This window comes from Plodia interpunctella, chromosome 1 (genome assembly GCF_027563975.2).
Source record: "Plodia interpunctella isolate USDA-ARS_2022_Savannah chromosome 1, ilPloInte3.2, whole genome shotgun sequence".
Lineage (NCBI taxonomy): Eukaryota > Metazoa > Arthropoda > Insecta > Lepidoptera > Pyralidae > Plodia > Plodia interpunctella.
In genome coordinates, this window is record NC_071294.1 from 9,576,073 (window position 1) to 9,598,182 (window position 22,110).

Consider the following 22,110-nt stretch of genomic DNA (forward strand, 5'->3'; position numbering starts at 1 on the left):
GATCCACAAAGAAATATTTAAGCTCGCTCTGGGCAAACAGTTTTACGGACAGGGCAAAGTTTGCGCCCTCCCTGGACTAACTCCCGATGCTCCCGGTCTAGGTGGTCCGGGATGCAGGGAGCACGCACGCAAGCCGAGGGAGATGACGACCCACATCACCTACTGATACGACATTACTCAGACTCATTGCATGATAAATAATGGCGATGTTACGTGGGATATCTAAAGGTCTCGCACATTTGGTTCACGAATTATTTTGTATGAGCATAGGTATATGTTTTTGTAATAAATTATAGTATTAGTACTTATTTCAAATTTAGAATTTTATATAAACAAGTCATTAGAAAAACGTTTATATTATCTCCGGTACCGAACGACTCTCAGTAAAAAAAAAAACTTTTCATGCACATTTTTGCTTTTAATTAATTGTAAAATCGAACTTCGATTATATTTCGAGCTTGACGGCTTTTTGAGAAGGGCAAGAAGGATTCGCTCAAAATACATTTTTTGTAAATGTTGGTCGATTATTTGGTCAAAGACCACCCAACACGGCAGTTCGATGTTAAAATAAAAATATCAAATCAGTTAAATATCAAATTGATACGAATAAAATATATATGCGAATGGTAAAATCCCTCAAAATCAAATTAAGGGCTCGAAGCCTGATAAGTATGATTTAGAGATGAAAGCAATCCTGACGACTCGCCGATTACACAATTTGAAATGGCGTCACGCGGTCTACTAAGATGGCGGGTGCCACGTACAAAGCGAGAAAACAGTTCGCGATTATTTACAAACCCGCCTCGTTTCCCACTTTTCTTTCAGCGACCTTACATGTAGAATAATAAAAGTATACCTAGATTCTTTCTGAACAAACAAACGTTATATTAATAGAGAGTAAATATAAAAATATAAAAATGAAAATTTAAGGGTTTTGACGACCTTTCGCGTAAGTGACGCAAAAGTAACATAAAGCCATTAATAAGCCTCTTACCCTATCCGTCTAAGTCAACATCGGTGTTCTCGGAGATGCGGTGGGGTGGTGAGCGCCCGGGGCGCGTTGCCATGGCGACGCACGGGGGCGCGGGCCCGAATTTTATCGATTTGGGTACAGACAGCAGCCGGGCAAGCTTTCTACAGTAACACGATTCAACGCCCGTGTTTGCAGATCTCCGAGGTTTAGAAGGGCTTTGACATTTGGAAACATGCACGATGTTTAAATAGCTATTATGTAGTCTGGATTCATCTTCTGAGAAATGCTTCGCAACTTGTTTGGATGACAAAATTAAAACAAATACTTTGTGTAGGGAATAAGGTCGATTAACATTTGACTTAGATATCTAGGATATCTACGTCTTATATTTTTTAATAAATAATTTTGTTTCTTCGTTAATTTATTTGTTTTTCTGAGGGTGGGCGGTTGTGAGTCAAGGTCAGTCATGTGTACGCTAAGGCAAACTCATCAGAAGCAATCCAACTCTCTCATAACGGTCGGGGAAACTGCGTAAATATGGCGCGAGTCGCGACTTGAGCGAGGGGAGTTATAGTTGGAGAAATTACTTTATAAATGAGCTCATAACTGTGAATAGTTATGACGAGTTAAACACAAGTAAATTCTGGCAAGCTTACGTATGTCTGGAATACATTGATCAGGGAGTCTGAGGAAATTAAACGGTACATCCGTTTAATTTCCTCAGACTCCCTGATCAATTAAGATTAGTAGATATATTCGTGCAATGTTAACAATAACACAATTTAGTTCTGTGTTTAGATACTAACTTAAACAAAACCTAGTGGGTAACTATCCTGGATAGGTTAGCAAATAGAATAATCATCCTGAACGTATATCCTATCTGGATATACGTTCTAGTCAAGAGATTTTTTGAAGACGTGATTATATATTAAAATAAATAGGTAATATTCACGAATAAATCATAATAAGACAACGTTATCATTGAATCTCTTAATCATTGAATTACTTTATATTTCTTTATTTTTTGACATATTAGAATAATAATTCAATAAATTATCAAATGCATAACTAATTTATGTCAGCATTGTACAATTGTAACATGTACTATATAATTTGTATGCAGATCAAGCAAGCTAAAATAAGTCGCCAAATTAAAGGACAGTCCAAAAAAATGTCGCTTCAACCTCAATAAAAACAAAATGAGTCGACGGAGATGGTAATTCACGACAATAAACCAAATGATGGGCCCGAATATCCAACTTTACCCACAATGAAACTAAGCGTAATAAAGGACCTCTAACTTCCAATCCACCACTCCTTACCTACAGACCTCGAGTGCTAAAAACCAAAAATATTATGCAAATAAGAACCACCCTAACTTTTATTGGCGAGAATAGGAGCAATAGTTACCTCCGAGCGAAACAACTCTCCATTTTAGTAGGGATAAAAAGTAAGTGGGGCCCGAACCACAAAATATCTAGAGTGTGTAAAATTAAATACACTTTTTTCACTTGAAAAAAAAATCCTTTTTAAAACAAAAATCTCGTAATTTTCTCCTGCTCTGCTCTATAATACTATTCGGTAGGTACGGAAAAATTGCATATTATTATATATGTTATTAAGGCTACCGAAAAATATATTTGCACGAATACGCATAAATGAAAATATTGAAATTTATAGTATATATAAATTTTGTATACTGTTTGTACAGTCCAGTAGTGGAAAATAATTGGGTTTTGATATTATTCAAGTTCTCCAATTTTTAAAACCCATTAACTGACATATTTTGCACACAAGTTCTAAAAAGTTATGGAAGTCTATAAAACCATGTCCCTAACGAAATATTCTTATGTAGGTGTAACAAATTCTAATAAAAATCACACTCTACTACTGGACTAGTGAGAATTATATTTATATAGGCACATAATTCAGTAACACGATGATGAAAAGTTATTTTATTAGTACCGTAGATCAACTAAAAAAAATAAACATAATTAATAATTTTAGCTTGTTGTTGAAAATTGGCACAAAAACTTTGATTGTCAAATGTCCCTAACGAAATATTCTTATGTAGGTGTAACCAATTCTAATAAAAATCACGCTCTACTACTGGACTAGTGAGAATTATATTTATATAGGCACATAATTCAGTAACACGATGATGAAAAGTTATTTTATTAGTACCGTAGATCAACTAAAAGAAATAAACATAATTAATAATTTTAGCTTGTTGTTGAAAATTGGCACAAAAACTTGTGATTGTCAAATGTTATGTGGCGCGGGGTCGCATCTGTTTCCATCTTTAATTTATAATGAAAGGGTTCTCGGAGTTTGAGCTACGGCCCCCGGCCTCCCCTATCAATTGTTACCAGTTGCGCATATTTTTGCCCGCAAACCCCGGCCGTGAGAATGCGCCATGCCGTTTTGAATCTCACGCGAACGGCCGGGTATAATAACTGGATGTTTTGTAAGTAGCCATGTCTTGAAATTGTCGATTAAAATTTCGATGGTATCATAATATTCACCAAAAATCAATACCAGGGAAAGTTAACAATTATTGCAGCGATGAGACCAGAAAGCAAAAATAGCTAAGTAGGTACGCATATAATAAAGCAAATTTAGGCGTATCAAAGGAAATATTGTTTATTAAAAAGAAATAAATGTTATCGGGCTTCCCACTTGAGTTCCAATGAAATGATCCCAAATGGAAATACCTACTCCTACTCGTAGTCTCGTATCTATATTAGAAAGCGTGAGCGTACCTGAGTAAATAGGAATTAATGATCGCAAATACGCATTGTCAACAAAAAATAGCGAAGTTCAGCCTTCAACGTCATTATACCCATTTCCGGTCAACAGAAGCAGCCAAAAACGAATGTCACGCCGCGACTTCCGGAAAAACAGTTTTTTCTACTCAGCCGGAACGCAAAAAGTATAGCCGAGGCCGATTAACACAGTATCCTTGAAGATGTCTCTCGCAAAAAGGGGCATAAGGGACAAAAGGCTCTGAAACATTTCTCATTGAGCCGGGGGCGAGACCCCCTCCCACTCCCCACTCCACCCCGCGACGCAGACTTCAGCCACGGTGTCCATAATTTATGCCAGCGAGCGGACCACGAAAAATAAATGAGCGCTGGTAACAAGAGGAAATGGAAAAGTAACTCACTAGGAACCTACGTAAGTGATTGAGAGTGCTAGGTAGGGTAGTATCTGCTAGGCTTAATCTGCTTAATGCACATAACATACATACCCACCTAGATACCTATCTATGCTCATTGGATGGATAATAGACTTTCAATAAAAATTACCCTTAATGTAGACGAAAATGAACTTGTTGATTGTGGTTGATGAAATAATGTTTCAACAGATTTATTCAACTGACTCTTTTAGCCTACTACTATATATCTATAACCTACTAACCTATAGGTTAATACAATACTTTTTCTCAACGTCTCGCCTTCGCCAGTACTAAATGATCTCTCATTTGATTGCTCATGTCTCCATGAGCAATCAAATTTTTATCTATAAAAGTATGACTCGAAAATAGGTTAAAAAAGTCTTTATATTCCAAGTTTGATATTTTAAGTATTAGCATATTCGAGCGGCATACAGTACCTATAATAATCCATTAATTATTTATTATAAAATACCATGTTTAGTGTATAAGAGTTAAGTTTTAATATTATGTGAATAATAGATAGACACCCTATGTGGGGCCGAGCAGGCAGATCAGCGGAGTACCTACAACGCGATACATTATACATTATGATATTGTATTAATCCGACGAACGCCCGGGGATCGCAACTTTTTAAGAAGTAATTAATGGGGTACCGAGTACTCCGGCTGTTTTGATTTCTTGTTTTACCCGGAGATGGGCAGCTCGACGGGGGCATAATTTAATCAATTTCACAGAAATTAAGGGTGCCCAAATATTTTTTTTATTCAACCGTCCTCGCCTTTAAAAACACAGCCCTAAAAGGGAGATTTTCCGCGAAAACAGACAGAGTTTTGCTCGCAATTGAATTAGGCGCATATCTATCACGCTAATTTGTCACTTAGTAGGCAGGAGGTAATTTAAAGTTTAATTTCTCGGGAATATTTAGTTGTTATGTATTAAAATTAAATTGCATCCCGCCTACTAAGTGACAAATTTGCGTGATAGATATGGGCCTTTTACACTCCAATTTAAATACCTTATATCCCCGGCGCATAAGTTGAAGCAAACTGGCGGCCGTCGGGGCAAGTTTAATTAGATACAAAAGGATAAGTGTTTTAAATAATTTTTAGTAGTTATATTTTTAAAAAGTTATGAATTTTGAATTTAGCTGGTAATAACACTTCTAACTACTAGATCAGTTATGGATGTATAAACCTTCGGGAACAATTAAAACTGCATAAAAATCCATTGCTTGATTTAAAAGAAAAAAGCTTAGAAACTATGTAGTGATTTGGTCGTCAGGATTATTAGTTAGGTGATCGTAACCAATAATAATAATTTATTTATTATTAGGTAGGATTAATAATTGGAAACAAAGAAATTGAAACAAAAAAACTGCAGAATAACTTTCATTCAGTTTATTGATATAAATGGCAGAATAATCAAATGTTCGACAAAACAATTAAGATTAAATGTACCTATTCATGATTTGTCTTATAATAACTTAAATAGTAAAAGATAAACTAAAAAATATGTAATTACCATTAAAATTAGCAATATTTAAAATATTGGTACTCAATAATTTTAAATGTCTGGTACTCAATTATATTTAGAAAAAGTTAATAGAGACATGTAGGATTTTCCAAAGATATAGTTTATGGTTTGTACTTTTAATCATACCAGTTTATATTATGCCGGCTCTACACTATCGCGGACAAGTTCGCCGAACTTAGGGAATTCTGCAGAATGTATGCATGCATACATTTTTCATTGTGACAAAGAAAAGCACCCATAAGAACTACGCAATGTTCATGCATTCACGTCAGCATCAGGATTATGCCTGCTATACACAGAAACAGTTTGTCCAACTTTGGCGGAGTTGATATTTCTCGTTTTTCCTTGCAGTAAATAAATGCTCTCATACAACCTACGATATATTCGTCCATTCGCGTCGGCACCTGTCTGAATTCATTGATAGTGTGTAGACGGCATTATGAACTACTTATATTAATTTTACTAAGCGCCATCTTACGCTATCAACGAGTACTTGGATCTAACTGTAAAATTAAATGCTTCAGTCGAGATTACAAAACATCATGCCGGCCACCCACTATTGCCGAAATCAAATGTTAGCAAACAGTTCGTCGATCTATAGCGGTTTCGACGTACATTGCTGGTAAAAAGAGTACAAACTACGTAATGTATATTCGGTCGTCATTTGTCTGAGTTCACCACAATATATGTTACTATATATCTGTGGAGTTCACCGATAGTGTGTATCAAACTCAAAGAAATCGTAACTTTTGTAACACCTATTTATCGAAAAATATAACATAAGTAATCGTTAATCTATTCTTAGAAATACTCAGGCACTTTCAAATCACTCATTTGTTTTTTTGAAAGTGTTCCTTCACACGGGAAATAAACGTTGGTATTTGGCTTTGAATACTCGTAATATTACTTTAAGTTTTGTACTTCTTGTTTCGTTAAAAGACCTTTATATCTTTTGTTCCACAAAGCACTGCACCAAATAAGGACGCAATATGTATTCCAATAATGGAAAAGCCACAGTTACAAAAGGTGCATGAATTGTAAGTGGACCCGCATGAAATTGTTCTCAGCTCTTGAAAACAATTTGGCCATCTGTTATTCCTTTTCAATTAATTAAAAATTCTAATCTACGATCAACGATCCATTTGTTAATATCAAAACAAAATTTTCAAAAAAATTCCGAATTCAAATTTTTCACATTGAAAATATAATAATTACCATCTTGACACATCAAGAATGGCGCCGCCAGATTATTTTACCTCAAAAAAATCTAACAAAAGCACATTATTTATAGCGATAAATAAAATAGAAAATTATCGCAACTCAGGCACCGCTTTCTTCAAAAACACCGCTAAGTTCGCAAACTCCTGCTCCACTACTGCATCGAACCACAATTTATTGTCGGCGTCCCTGTGATCTATCGCTTGAAGTTGCATGTATGTGTACGGCGCGAAGGCGATGTGATTCCGAATGCTGAACTTTGCGTCCGCATCAGGTAACATACTGCTGAGTTTGTCGACGAGGAGTGGGGGTAGCTTCGTAAATATAAGACCGTTCTGCCGACTGCTCAGCGCTTCCTCGCTGTAGAGACAACTGATTAGGTCGCAAGTGTAACTCTTTAGAGTCTGAATCTGTTCGACGTACTGTTCGTCTTTGCGGATCTTGTTTGACGACTTCATTATTGTGAAGATTTTCTTGTACCTGCGTGAAATAAAGGTGATGTTAGATTTTGATGGAAAACACTGAGTATAAATACATTTTAAGTTGTGAGTTGTCTGTTTACGTTTAATCCATATAATATCCAATCAGTATACCACATTGGTATTTACCTTCAGGTTATTTTGTATCCAATGGACATAATAAAGTTTATATCCTTTGATATGCTCTTTCCAAAAATCATTACTTGGTTAGTGGCCGCGAAAATGAAAAATGACGCCAACATTATCCAAACCCATTTCACCAAATACTTTATTTCGTAATTTTATCGTTTCACAATTATAACATGTCTTTTGTATAATTGTTGTATGTTTTGTTATACTATTTTTCAAAATATATAAGAAAGAATAATGGAAAACCCGTTTGGCAACACTTAAATGAATATCTTTTCAGCAGCAGTAATTAGGAAATGTGTTAGTTTTATGTGAAATAGTGCCTGTTTGAAGGTCTACTTTTTGAATAAATGATATGAATTAGAGAGAGAGAGAGAGACGGAGAGAGAATATGAATTAGAGAGAGAGAGACGGAGAGAGAGAGAGAATATAACTCACAGCATCATGAGCGCGGCCGCCTTGTCGATCAGCGCGGCGGAGGGCGCCAGCAGCGGCGCCGCCAGCGGCAGCAGCCGCGGCAGCGCGCCCACGCCGACACTGTTGATCACTTCCGACATCGCCATCCGCTCCGCTGTCCTTGACGTCGTGTACACTACGCGCATGTCATCTTGGAGAATATAAATTATTATAACTATATCCATACTACTACACCCATCTATACTTACTAAGTACAAATGATAAAGACTTATTTTTATTTTTTTGCATTCACATAGCATTATCTCTATGAGCCAATGGTTTAGTGTTAGATAATGCTTTTAGCATTATTCACCTTTTGTATAACTTGAATAAAGTTTAAATATAATTATATTATAAAAAGAAAAAAAAATGTTTCAAAAAACTAATCCGAAATCTATTGGATTGAATTCGGACCGATTTCGGATTGAAATTTGGCACAAAGATAGACGAAACGTACAAGAGACGAATAGGAACATAGACTTTTATTATGGTATTACACGCCACAACTCTTAAAATGTGAGACTCACCGGGACTGACTTGTAACGCCTTGTTACAGAGTTCGCTGACGCTGCCAGCCACGCTGGGCAGCACGAGACCATAGTTCTCTTCTGACTGCTTCATGCTCATGAAATGTTGGCGACTCCTCACGCTAGCATATGCCTAAAACAAATTCAAATTCAAAATTCTTTATTCAATTTAGGATGATATACATCATTTATTGACGTCAAAACGATTGAAGTTTTTGTTTGTCGTGATATAAAAAAAAAACTTAATATACGATTGTTAAACCATTCTGGAGTTCCTTAATAGGTACATCATTATGACATGTTTTTCGAAATAATGCATACAATTTTAACTAGGTCACAATATTTTTTTTTATTAACTGGTATAATTTTGTTTACTAGCTTTTGCCCGCGACTTCGCCCTCGTGAATTTCTCTGCGAAGGCGGAACAGACATGATTTTTATACAATTATACAAAGTTTCACCCCCCATGATAGTCATTTAGGGATTGATTAGTAGCTTATGTTTGAATGGTCTTTAACTATATGCATACCATATTTTAACAAAATTGGCCAAGCGGTTTAACCGTGAAAGATAACAAATAGACAAGACAGATAAAAACAGACTTCGCATTTATAATATTATTTATGACTTTATGGAAGTATGGACTTAGTTATGACTATTTGTCTTACCATATTGGAGTACATGTTGGTAAGTGCAGATAAAATAGCACACTGCTCCATCGGCTGCGCTCGGTGGTAGATACGAGACAGTGACGTCACAATACACGAGATTTGTTCTGGACTCTCCACGCTCAGCCATACCGCTAGATCCAATATCTATAAGAAAACATTATTTTAAAGTTAATATCCAGGATCAATGTAAAAAATAGACACATTGAGAAAGCCTCATGCTTTAAGTCCTCTTTTTACATGGTTTTGTTTGAGTTAACAACTAGCCTTCTGCCTGACGTCAACCTTTTTGCTATTGTTGTCTATCAGCTGTCAAAACTATGTATTCCTCGCATCATATGAGATCAAATAAAATTTCCGTAATTCAAAATAATGTTTTCAAATAGCTATAGTTAAAATGACCATACAAACCTCAGAAAAGTAGTCTTTTTCGTTCCAAAGCGGTAGATACTGAGCTAAGAAGCGAGTGATGACGGGCAACCCTTGGAGGAGAGTGTGCTGGAGTGTGGACAGGCGACGCAACAGGTCTTGCTTCTCTGCGTAGCTGTGAGGGGAGCCGTCCAGGAAACCTGACAGAAAAAATATCCTTAGATATTATAACAAAGTCCTTTGCCGCGTCTGTCTGTCGTCGATAAACTTAGAAATTACTGCACGGATTTTTATGAGGTTTTCAACATTAGATAGAGTGATTCTTAAGGAGGGTTTACGTGTACATTAATAATAATAATAAATAACAAATATATTAGGACAAATCACACAGTTTGAGATAGCCCCAAAGTAAGTTCGAGACTTGTGTTATGGGATACTAATTCAACTATACTATATTTTATAACAAATACATATATAGATAAACATCCAAGACCCGGGCCAATCAGAAAAAGATCATTTTCCATCATGACCCGACCGGGGATCGAACCCGGGACCTCTCGGTCCAGTAGCAAAAACTGACCACAAGAACCACTGCGCCATCGAGGTCGTCAAATGTTGTACATAATTTATTGTTTTTACCCGAGCGAAGCCGACACGGGCGCTAGATAATAATAAGGATTAGTAAACATAGGATAAGTCCCGCATTATACACTTACCTTCTTATTATGTATGCACTTATAACATGTGCTCTTTGTACAATAAGGGTACAAACAAACAAAATTATAATGAAATAAAAGAAATACATAAACAAATTAGCAGACGCTCTGACAGCTCTAGTCCTGTCAATGTAAAGTATGTCTACAAAGGATGTTTTAAAGCTCACTTTCCAATAAACGTCTTTGCCGGAAGCAAGCGGTATCGAGCAGGCTATAAGTTTTGACACTGACATGTGTTGACATACGTCGAAACTTCATACAATTACTACGTTGTTACTGCGCTATCTGTGTGTCTGTCCGTCTGTATGTTTGTTCGCGCATAACGCAAAAACTACTCGATGGAAAAAATTAAATAAAACAAAAATAATACAATTCAAACCTTCACAAAAAACTGCGTTAAAAATGACATATGAATTTAATAATTCTAAATTAAAATTTGTTGACATAGCTACACTACTAGGAATAGATTTAGACACTAATATGACTTGGAAACCCCATATAAGAACATTAAAAAATAAGTTATCATCTTTTATATATGCATTAAACCACTTAAAACGTGTAACCGACTTTAAGACTTCGCTTGCAGCATACTATGCATACGCGCAATCAAGATTGTCATATGGGATAGTCATGTGGGGAAACTGCTGTGACATAAATGACATATTTGTTTTGCAAAAAAAATGTATACAAATTCTTACAAATATAGACGAAATGACATCTTGCCGGCCATACTTTAAAAAACATAAAATATTAACGCTGACATCTATTTACATTTTAGAAATCTGCAAATTTGTACGGAAACACAGTGAATTATATACTAATAGGGATAATCACAACAGAAGAAACAATCGGTATTTAAATAAATTATTAATTCCAGTTACTAATATGGCATTAATTGGATCTAGTCCTCATCATATGGCAATAAAAATATTTAACCACATTCCAAATGAAATAAAAAATATTAAAAAACCACACATATTTACTTACCATCTCAAGGTTTTTCTTTTGGATAAATGCTATTACAGTATCGCAGAGTTCTTTGAAGATCAAATCGATCAGTGATACCTTCGACTCCCCTTCATTTTATTAATTTTAATCATTTTATTAATTTTAATCATTTTTAATAATTTAATAATTTTAATCATTTAATGCATGACAATTAACAATGTTAAATATTTAAGTAAATGGCATCTAGCTGCCCCAATGTTTGCTGTGCCCTTGCAGGGCGTCACCTGTACTTACTTATTATCTATGTAACACCTAACATTTCCACTTGTGACATTGCAATAAATGAATCTGAATCTGAATCTGGAATTTTATGTGGTTTAGACTTGGTACAGTTATATAGCGAAAGGTCTTAACTTAAAATCTGGTATAGGTCATGGTTGTAGGACTTACAGGTGGTGAGTAAATGCTGAAGGTCGTGAGAGAGGAAGGCGTGGTCGGCGTCGGGCGCCAGCGCCAGCAGCGCGAGGCCGGCGGGCGCCAGCAGCAGCGCGCGCAGCCGCGCCGGCCGCGACAGCGGGCGCTGCACGCTGTACTGCAGCAGCGACACCGGCCTACACCACGCATCAAACACGATTATTATACATTAACAAATATGTAACATACACTTTTTTGTATTTGTCATTGGAAAAGTTTTTCACAAAAATGTCATTTTTGACACTAGCTTTTATCATTGTCAGGGATATCTTATTGCATTTAATGTGTGACAAAATAATGTCTGTGCAGTAAACCGTTGAGGAGTTACCAGTCTGGGTGCCTGTCAAAGGTACACCATCAGGTCATGTTTATCATAATAATGCATTGTCATCTAAAGGAGTGTACAAAATTTCAACCGATTCAGTTGAAGATATCTGCTTCATAATTGAGTTGCAAGAATCCACCCAAATATAACATAGTGACATAGTTACATTGCAAATTAAATTGTAAAAAGTATATGATTTGACGAATTAAAAAATAATCTATTAAATTTTAAAAAATATATAATGTCTGTCATCTTTGCATGTTTCCAGCATTTACATTCACAGATGTATTGCTGAATGTGTACTTACTCTGAGAAGTCAAGGTAGTTCTTCTGTGGTTCTTTGTCTGCATACTGCCTGGAGCCTAGATTGGGGAACTCCATATTAGGCACTAATGGTTCAGCTTTCTTGTTTCTGCCTCGATCCTGGTGACACAAACATTCAAATATTATGTTGTACATTTTCACAAACCCAGATTTATAGGTTGTCTGACAAGAATTAAATAAAGAACACTTACAGAATTCAATGGATTAATCCATGATAAATGATGTATTTCTTTGGTAAAGTGATTTCTTTTTTCCTGGAACAGAAATTGTAACTATAAAATGATGTAACAAATAATGAATCCTGTAGAATATTGATTAATTCAAATATTATAAATGTAATAAAAATGAAAAAACAAGTTAATTTAATACCTGATTTCTCTTGAATCTAGCAAGCAGATTCAAATTGATCTTTTTGAAAGCAGTGTGAATGGAAATGGCAGGCACATCCTCGGGCACACACTCCGGCTTGTAAGATTTGAACAAGCCCAATAAGACTTGCAGTTGTCTGAGTAGATTCTGGAAAATTATTCATACTTTAGTATATTTATTTATTTATTGATGTATTTTGAGTTTACATACAGCTGAATGCGGCTTTTGTGTTTCACAACCTTAGTTTGTCTACTGTATCTGTAGTTATAATTTGCACCTACTTATGTTAGTTCTTCTCTTATTGTAATTTTTATAGCAACACTTTTTTTGCCATTTTTTCTGTTTGGTCCTAAGGTTTGACTTGCAGAGTATACCTTATCTTATGACATTAAGTTCATTTATTGTGAAATTGTGCAATAAATTTTAAATAAAAAAATATTATGTCTTCCTATACTAAATATGTTACTAGGACTTGTAATTCAATTCTGTTTTATCAACATAGACATGAAAAGCTAAAATTACTTGTATTACAGAAATTTACCACATAAAATAATTATGAGAACACTGCAAACTTAAAACATCATATATATTGTTTTCTCCCCAAAATTAAAAACAAATATTTACCTTTTTGGACTCCCTCTTTTTAGCATAATCAAGGAGCTCAAGCACTCTCAATCTAGTGACATCAACAGGTTTAGTCAAAGTGTACACCAGTTTCATAGCATGAACAGTCTAAAAATTTCACAAACCAATATTAGTATTCATACATAAAGTACCAAAATATATAGTTAGATGAAAAATTTAGTAACTTTATTGATACTTTAATGTATACTCTGTATGCGATGGGAAATTAAATAAAAAATAATTTTCAATATATGGTAAACTCCATGGACAACTTTGTCTAACTTACCAAAACTTCATAAGTGAGCATGGTATAGAACAATTCATATCCTGAATCTAATGCAGGCATGTCAACACATTCACTGTCCATTGCAGCTGAAAATGAATATAACATTAGGTATATAAATATTGGTATTTAGGAAACCACAATTTTTTCAATGATTAATCATTACTCACCTGTCAACCAATCAAGAACGAAACCTACTCTTGAAAAACTTGTCTGGTTCCCATTGTTGGCAAGCAACCACCGGAATGCATATTCCACCGTGCGCTCCTCCACTATATCTGGCGGCACCAAACAAGCGCCTAAACCCACCCATTTTGTTATTGCTGAAATAAGGATGTAAATAGGTAAAACTTCTGTTCAACAATGCAGAATAATTTAAATCTATGAAGAAACATTACTCACGTATAGACAAGTTAAGCCACAGTCTGAACAGAGTGTGGAAGTCATCGTAATCCAACCCAGTGGTATCAACTACATAGGCCAGTTCATCGATCTTACACTGGAATAATTCCTTGTCGAAGCCTTTTTTAAGAGACTTTATGTAGTCAATGATTTCTTCGACGTCAGTCATGGCATTTCATATGAAATTCAAATGATCAGAGACGAAATAATGAAAGAAAGAAACGAAAAAATGCAACTTTCAATCACAACACAAATTCAAAACCAAAATACGTTGCAATGTCGAATTATCAAATGACTTTACAATGACATTGACAAAACAGGGAGAGGGGAGGAAAGAAGCGTCGCCGCGTCGCGTCGGTAATTTTTCTTTGGAAGTGCAGGAGTTGAATGGAGTAGAACATGCCATGCAAAACGCAATGCAAGTAATGCAACTGGCAGGAATGAGTTTCCAATAGCATTTTAAAGGCAAAAAATTAAACATTGTGTAGTTTATTTAACTGTTCATGCTAAAAAAACAAGACATAGACATTATTATTGACGTTGACATTAAATGGTTATTTATAAAGGTAGGTAGCTAATTTTAAATTGATTTTACGAGTTAATACAGTTATTTAAATAAAGGTGGCTGTAGTACAACACATATCTATTACAAAAAAACATTGTATATATTTTTTATTATTATTTATTCATATCAAAATAAAACAAAACTAAAACTTGCTTTCAACAATAAACATACTTCAAAAACTTCAAACTTCATACGCCACAGTGTCTATGGTTAATTCGTATGTAGTGTTGCACGATACATAACAATAACTACAAAATGGGGAAAAGAAAAGGATAATAGGTATGTTTTTATAAGACTATAGTTTTATATAGTATGTTGTGTAAAAATGAAACTTAATGATGATGACATGATCAATGATATGACCATTTATGTAGAAAATTTTCTGATATCGCAGGAAACTAAAACAAAACACAGGGTACTTCTCGTTGATCTAGAATCATTAAATTTAGCCTTAACAATGTTAAGGGAAAATTCCAAAATTATGTAAATTATCTTCTTTAAAAAAATCCCATTTCAATTGCTAACAAATAAAATATAATCAATTGCTATTAGTTTTGATGAAGGAGTTGATAGAAAATATTTTTTATTTGTAAAGAAACATCACTTTCTTATAAAATTGTATGGAACGCTCGGTGCACGAGTCTAACTCGCTCTTGACCATTTTATTTAATCACTAGAACACTCTGTTTCTATGCTTTCTTCTTTAAAACTACGCAACGTATTTTGATGTAGTTTTTACTGTTATTGATATTCTACTTGGGTCAAAAATAATTTTTTTGTATCGGTCGAAAGTTATCGTCGTAACGTTAAAGTTATTTCGACCAGTTGGTCCAATTTTGATGAAATTTAAAAGGTATGTAGGATATGCTTATAGAATTTTTAAATTCATGGAGCAACAAAATCGGTTCATCCGTTTTTGAAATATTCACAATTTTATTATTTATATTCACAATATTATAAATAATAAACACAAACCATTCATCAGTCACTGCAGAATGCAAATGTAATACACTCAACGGCATTGCATAATTATATGCATTTTTTTTCATGTTTTTTTGTATTTGTATTTACTAATAATAGGTTAATATTTCATTGTTATTAACAAAAAATGGACTTATGGCCTGAATAAAGAAATTTTATTATTATTATTATTTATTATAGTACACTCAACGGAATTGCATGCATGGTACAATCCTGGCAAAAAAAAAAAATATCCTGGTAACCCTAATCATAGACAATACTCAAGCCGTCTTTTCTTGAAATGTCAAAAATGAACGAATTGTCGTTTGAAGTAAACAGTATGGATATTTGCCAATTGAGTATTTTATAAAATATGGTTAAATTCTTATAATCAAAGAGTGTATCAATAGAGTTTAATATAAACGCTTGAAGATGTGGCCCATGCTCCTCAACTTAACCCGCGATGAATGCCGCCGTACGCTCCGCAGACTCGGTATATATTTAGGCTTAGAAATGGCATACATTTTCCCTCCTATAGTTCTCTTCTTATAATCTTATTTCGTATTAGAAATGCTCATGTTTTAAATGTGTAAAATTAACGTATAATAATGAGGCGCAATTGTTTGTTTATAGAATTGGAAGCCTACTCGAATATGATCAGTGTGTTCAGAGCACAAGGAGCATTGGAAGACAACAGAAAAAAGTTACTCGAGGAACTACGCGCCGTTTTGCATATAAGCCATGATCGGCACAGCGCCGAGGCACGCCGCGTGTCCAATGATGAATTATTAGCTACAATAGCAGAACAGTAAGTGTATATTTATTATTATCTCAGTAGGGTTGTTGATTTATTTTTAAACACTATTACCAAAAGTCAAAGATGGCTGAGAGCTTGTGAAAGTTAAGTGCAATACAGTATAGTTATCAAACTAGCTTTCTTTGTTCATATAGTGAGATAATATTATTTTATTCTTAGATTATAAGTAATTATGTTAAATTTTAAACTACCTATATTGTTTGTATTGTTAAACTTGAGTGCCTTGGCCTCATAGATATGCATGTCATTGGGCATTTTTGTTAAGTCTTTGTATTATCTGCACAAAATCTTAAACTATAATGTAAAAAATTGAGATTTTTTGAATAATTTAAAATTTTGACTATTTGACAGCTAACCTAATCATTTTTGAAATGTCAGTTTTGTTTTTTTTTTACATCATTGAGCATAAGCATATAGCCAGAGTAATATGAAAAGTGGCTTCCATGAATAAATATTAATTTTTAAAAGTGGAAGAAAATTTTATTTTTAGAGAGCTGCTTTTAATGTTTGACTAAGCAAGTAAGTATATATAGGCAAAGGGTAGAAAGAAATGATAATTGGTGTCACACATCTGGTGTGTTCAGAATATCCTATTTATTGTGTATCCAAAGTCAGGATAGGAAAATTACATAGTAAGTTGTTTAGTAGGTACTGTGATTGTTGTGCACTTTCTATGATAAAGAAAAAGTAAAAAGTAATTGTGAGTCGAAATAAAATCTGACACCAGTATTGATATTACTGGATAAAAAGGAGATTACTGTAAATTCTTTTTAAAAGCATTTTTTTTCATTTAGATTGGCTGGCCCCAACACTGGGTTAGCATGGATCAGCGAAGGCCGCAGGCGGGTGCCGCTGATGCCCCGCGGAGTCCCGCAGTCCATGTACACAGAACTAGCGGACAAAGTCGCAGAGACCACCGCGGCCGAAAACAAAGAGCTGCTGAAAAAACTTGAAGCGGAAAAACTTGTCGCACCTAAGTCTAACGAGGAGGAATTGCCAGATGCTGAAGGGGAGACGGCAGAGGCTATTCAGACCAATGAATCGATGGATGAGATGTCATACCCACCAGTTGCTATGGAAGATCAAACTAGCCGAGTCAGTATTTTCAGGTTTTTTAAATTCTTTTTTATGTTTTGTGAGGAATTCTTGCAATATCCAACAAGCATTATCAAAAGAAAATGCTTTTTAAATAATTGCATATAATGAATATTCTTTCTTCTATAAGTATTTTTGACTAATTCAAAATAAAATATCACTTGGTAATCACAACTTCAGGAAAACTTATAATTAACCAAATTAAAACTTATAATATTTAAAGTTAAAGGTAATCTTAACATTCTAAAAACTGAATTAACATTTAATACACACTATTGTCTCTAGGCAATTTAAAACTTAAATTTGCTGTACTGTTCTTATAATAATGTAATTAGCATCAATGGATACTTGCAAATTGTCATATTTATGAAATGAATTAAAATAGTATTAAACTTATATAAGTTTAATACTATTTTAATTTATTTGTAACTTAAACAAAAAATATTTCCCAATTTTTTTTTATTAGTTGTGGGAATCAGAGCTATCGAATCGGAAGCGGAAGATCCCAGAGGGAGGTGCAATACCTGAAGACGGGGTGACGCCAGTGAAGAACATGAGGAACATACCTGTCAACACTAACCAAAAACATCTGAACCTATCACAGATATACTCCAAGTTCTCACAGCCAGCTACAAGTGAGACTTTATTAATTTAATTTTTATTTAAGAAATAAATTTTCAGTGAAGTTCTTATCATCTCTCTCTATCTTCAGCCACCACTCTTGCTTCTATATAACCCTTCTCAACACTATGAAAACCAAAACATGTTAATATTATCTTTGTGAAAAAATGAAATAGTTTTTTTTGTCACCTTTGCCAATAATCTCTTTCATACAATGCTTTGTTTCTTTTTTAAAATAATCATATATTAAAATTCAAAAATAATTATGTTGAGTTTGTCACACAGGTAAACCATCAGGGCAGTCGAAGCACTCGTACAATCAAGTGAGCAAAGTGTCCACTAGTAAATCAAATCAAACCCACACGCCGCGGTCCACGCCGCACAAACAGCGGGCACACAAGGGCAAAGCCGCGCAGGCTAAAGCCCAAAAGAGGGAGAAAGAGAGAGAGGTCCCCCCCTCACCCACTAAACAGTACAACCCTACGAGCTTGCAACTCGAGTATTCCGGTCCGCCAAACACCTTCCAAGCCAGCTACGCACAGTCTATATTAGGTACTAAACATAAGGACTACATGGACGAAATGAAGCCTAAAGTGTCCAGCATGATGTCAGATTCCCCCACCATGCAGCTGTTGACCCAACCAGCAACAGTTCCCCACGAACTCGGTGTCCATGAAAGCCCTCATCCTGACGACCCCACTGTCCTACAAGCTCAGACCCCAACCACCAAAACAGTCAGCGGAAAACCCTGTCAACTCATCATCAAAAAACGTGATGACAAAAAAGTACAAATGCCCGAAGTTAAAATATTACAAAAGCCGACAGAAGCCAGCGGCATAAAGCTACTTTCGAACCGACAACTGGTGGTCGCGTCCGGCTCCGCGCAGAAACCGCTCGGCGGGAAAATTATCGCGACCAAAGTCATCGGCTCGTTGCCTAAATCTCGGCCTCAGAGCGCGCAGGTTTTATCAGAAAAAATGGTAGTTGTATCGAAACCATCTTCTGCTGAAAGCAAGAGTACACCAAACTCTAAATTCGTCATCACATCGTCGGTCAACACGCCGGCTAAGGACGGCACTCCAATCAGTACCAATAGCATATCTCCTAAAACTCCAGAAACACTCACTCCTAAAGGAATCCCAGCCACGGACTTAAAAGTTTCCGCAAAGGCGGTCGTCCTGAATCCTAGGTCTGGACAAAAAATGGTTGTGCTCCCGGCCAAAGCTCGGACGAAACAAGGAGAGGCTCAATTACCATTACTACATTTCAAAGGTCTCTCTACAGCCATGAAACTAGTGCCTGTTAGTTCGCAATCGATCGCACAAGCCTCTAAGCCGGTGACGGTGGTGTCTAAGCCAACTGTCGTCAGCGCGATGCCAAGATCAAGCACTAAGATCCTCGGTGTCGAAACAATTAAAACTGCAAATTTGGCTGACATAGTACCGGCCAAAGGTATGACGCCAGTAACCACTCCCAAATTAACCAATCCGATCGTTAGGCCAACGAGCAGTAAAGGAGTTATAGTAGTGCAAAAAGGGGCGACTATCGGCAAAGCGCTGACGTTCACTAAAAACGGCAATGACATGTCAAAAATTATCATGGGTAAGAACGTGAACCAGTTGTTGCAAGCGTCAAAATCTGAGGCCGATATGAAATCTGCTGGTAATGTCATAGTTCTGGAGTTAAATAATGAGCAAACCGCGCGTGCGACAACCATGTCTGAAATCCTCGATAGTCGCGGAGTGCGGACAGCGGACGATGTCAAAAAGATACCACAGATCACGCAAGATACACCAGTATTATTCGAAAGCCAAATGAATGACCCCAGTAGTTTAGACTCAACTACGGAGAGTATAGGCGGTATCGTGCCGTTGGACGATACGACGCTGCCTTTAATGGAAAAAGATGATGAAGGGAAGTCAAGTTTCACCAAAGACTCCGAGGGAGCGAAAGATTCGTCGAGCGTCACGGACTGGGAGATGGAATTGGACACAGTCTCGCGGAAGGACAAGGACGACGACGACAAACTGAATTCGTTGCACCTGGATCTCGGCATGTCCAGCGATAGCGAGAGCGAGTTCATGGTGGACACCCGTAAACAAGACAGCAAGCACTCTTCACAAGACAGTATACAACGCGCGACACCAAGTGGTAAGTTATTATATCGAATAACAAATGTTTGTTTTTAATAAGTATAACTAATTTATTTTTTCAGTTTGGAATATTTTTACGACTTTTCATAATTTTCAGGCGACAGTGGAGAAATATACAGCGGTTCAAGCGGGTTGTCGCTAGCGACGCGGACGCTACTCAGCCAACTTCAGGACGACGGCTCGTCTAGCAACGACTCTTCCTTCGCGCTCAAATCTAAATCCCTTGACAAACTGAAAGATATCGATTCCAAAATCGACAGGTCCGAGTCGGAAGCGCTTACGAAAGCTAAGGAGAAGCTATCAGAGAAAGTGGCCAAGTCGCAGCAAAAGAGGATAGACATCTACAGTACAGCGATCAGTACGACGGATATCAATTTGGAGTCTTTCTCGTATTTAGAAGAGGGCATGATGGCCGGGGACGATGTATTCGCGACAGAGGAAGCCAAGCGCGAGTCGCGACGAACGGACAACTTGGACGATCAGTTGAGTAGACTACTCGGCGAAGACTCCGCTAACTCCTCAGACTCACAGACTGTAAGTGAAAGTTTGCCTTTAAATAAATGAGCAATAATTTAGTATTAATATGAAAATGGTAAAACGTTTCTTTAAAATGTAATGGCATAGGTTAAGGTGGGACATATAATGTGAAGTGAAGACATGGTGATTTTTGTTCAGTTTTGTGTAAAAATACAATAAAATAGTGAATGTTTGTACCCTATTAATTTGTTGTATATACTTGGGGAACCAATTTCATAGGACATTGTTTTGTCTTTAAAAGTGTGAATCCAGTATTGTGAACTGAATTTCACACTAGGTGCATTTTGTAATAGGTAATACTACTTATATTATTAGTAAAATATAAATGTATCCTTATTTAGTGCTGAAATATAATAGGAAAAAGAATAGGTTAGAAATCCGTCAGCAAGGGTCAGGTACCATGGGATATAAAAAACGTAGCACGTCATTGCGTCCATATGTTCTCCTTTATTACACGATTCGTACAAAATATGGAAAAGAGACTGCATGTGGACGTTATTAACGAACTACGTGTTTGTGGTAGGCCTTCTGATTTCAGAATAATGGCGGGATGCACAATATACAAGGTTTTAATTTGAAACACCTATAAATGTTGAACTTAATGGTGCTAATTCAGATTGACAGATACTGAATCTGGGTTACACATTACATAACAATCATCATGTAATAATACCGTGTTTTTCCTTAAATTAATACAAATTATATAATACAATCAATATGATTCACAAATGTGGCTATCCTGCCTAAAGTTATAGTGAATCTTGCCATTTAGTTAAGTCTAAAAGTATGCGACGCTCACAATAAGTTATTTTTTATTACTAGCCACCATTTCTAAACATAGCTTTCATTAGCTCGGTCGCGACTGATAAGAACAGCGGTTGGTTCAAGTGTTTGCAGTTTGTTTTATGTATAATAAGAATGGTTAATACTCTTTCGTTTCTAAACATAGTACAAGCAAAATTTTTAATTTGAGCATTGTTTTCCTTCAAAATCGGGGTTGTATTTATACTGATTCGTAGCGATCGCCACTATTATCTAAATATCATTCACGCTATAGCGGACACATTAATTGTTTCATTAGTCAATGCTATTTATTACATTATAGTTTAAAACGCTAGATACCTCGCAAGACTAGATAGTCGACATCAACAACGACGATTGTTCCACGGGTTTTGATAATTTGTCCAATTTTACTTTCATACAAAAATAAATATTCGTTTAAATATCCGTGCTAAACACTCAATGTACCGCTGGCGAGTCGGGTGAGGTAAGACGGCGGCGCTAACGTAAACATAGAGGTACGAATGTAAAGACAGAACAATAACTTTTAAAAATATAAACTCGTAGAACGTGATGATGATTGTCA

At 35.8% G+C, this 22,110-nt stretch overlaps 2 protein-coding genes across 2 annotated transcripts; one reads left to right on the forward strand and one right to left on the reverse strand.

Annotated features, from left to right (window-relative positions):
* Positions 1-5,527: 5,527 nt before the first annotated feature.
* LOC128670978 (uncharacterized) lies at positions 5,528-14,464 on the reverse strand. Its single transcript, XM_053747037.1, has 13 exons — positions 13,997-14,464; positions 13,765-13,917; positions 13,598-13,683; positions 13,312-13,419; positions 12,688-12,834; positions 12,510-12,572; positions 12,302-12,417; positions 11,646-11,806; positions 9,574-9,731; positions 9,163-9,309; positions 8,495-8,627; positions 7,950-8,118; positions 5,528-7,383 (listed from the first exon to the last, which is right to left on the reverse strand). The coding sequence occupies exons 1-13, from the start codon at positions 14,163-14,165 to the stop codon at positions 6,996-6,998; spliced, it is 1,998 nt and encodes a 665-aa protein (XP_053603012.1). The 5' UTR covers positions 14,166-14,464; the 3' UTR covers positions 5,528-6,995.
* Positions 14,465-15,815: 1,351 nt separating this feature from the next.
* Positions 15,816-20,929, forward strand: LOC128670968 (uncharacterized protein). Its single transcript, XM_053747024.2, has 6 exons — positions 15,816-16,014; positions 16,155-16,329; positions 17,133-17,433; positions 17,900-18,068; positions 18,340-20,205; positions 20,305-20,929. The coding sequence occupies exons 1-6, from the start codon at positions 15,954-15,956 to the stop codon at positions 20,769-20,771; spliced, it is 3,039 nt and encodes a 1,012-aa protein (XP_053602999.1). The 5' UTR covers positions 15,816-15,953; the 3' UTR covers positions 20,772-20,929.
* The last annotated feature ends 1,181 nt before the right edge of the window (positions 20,930-22,110 follow it).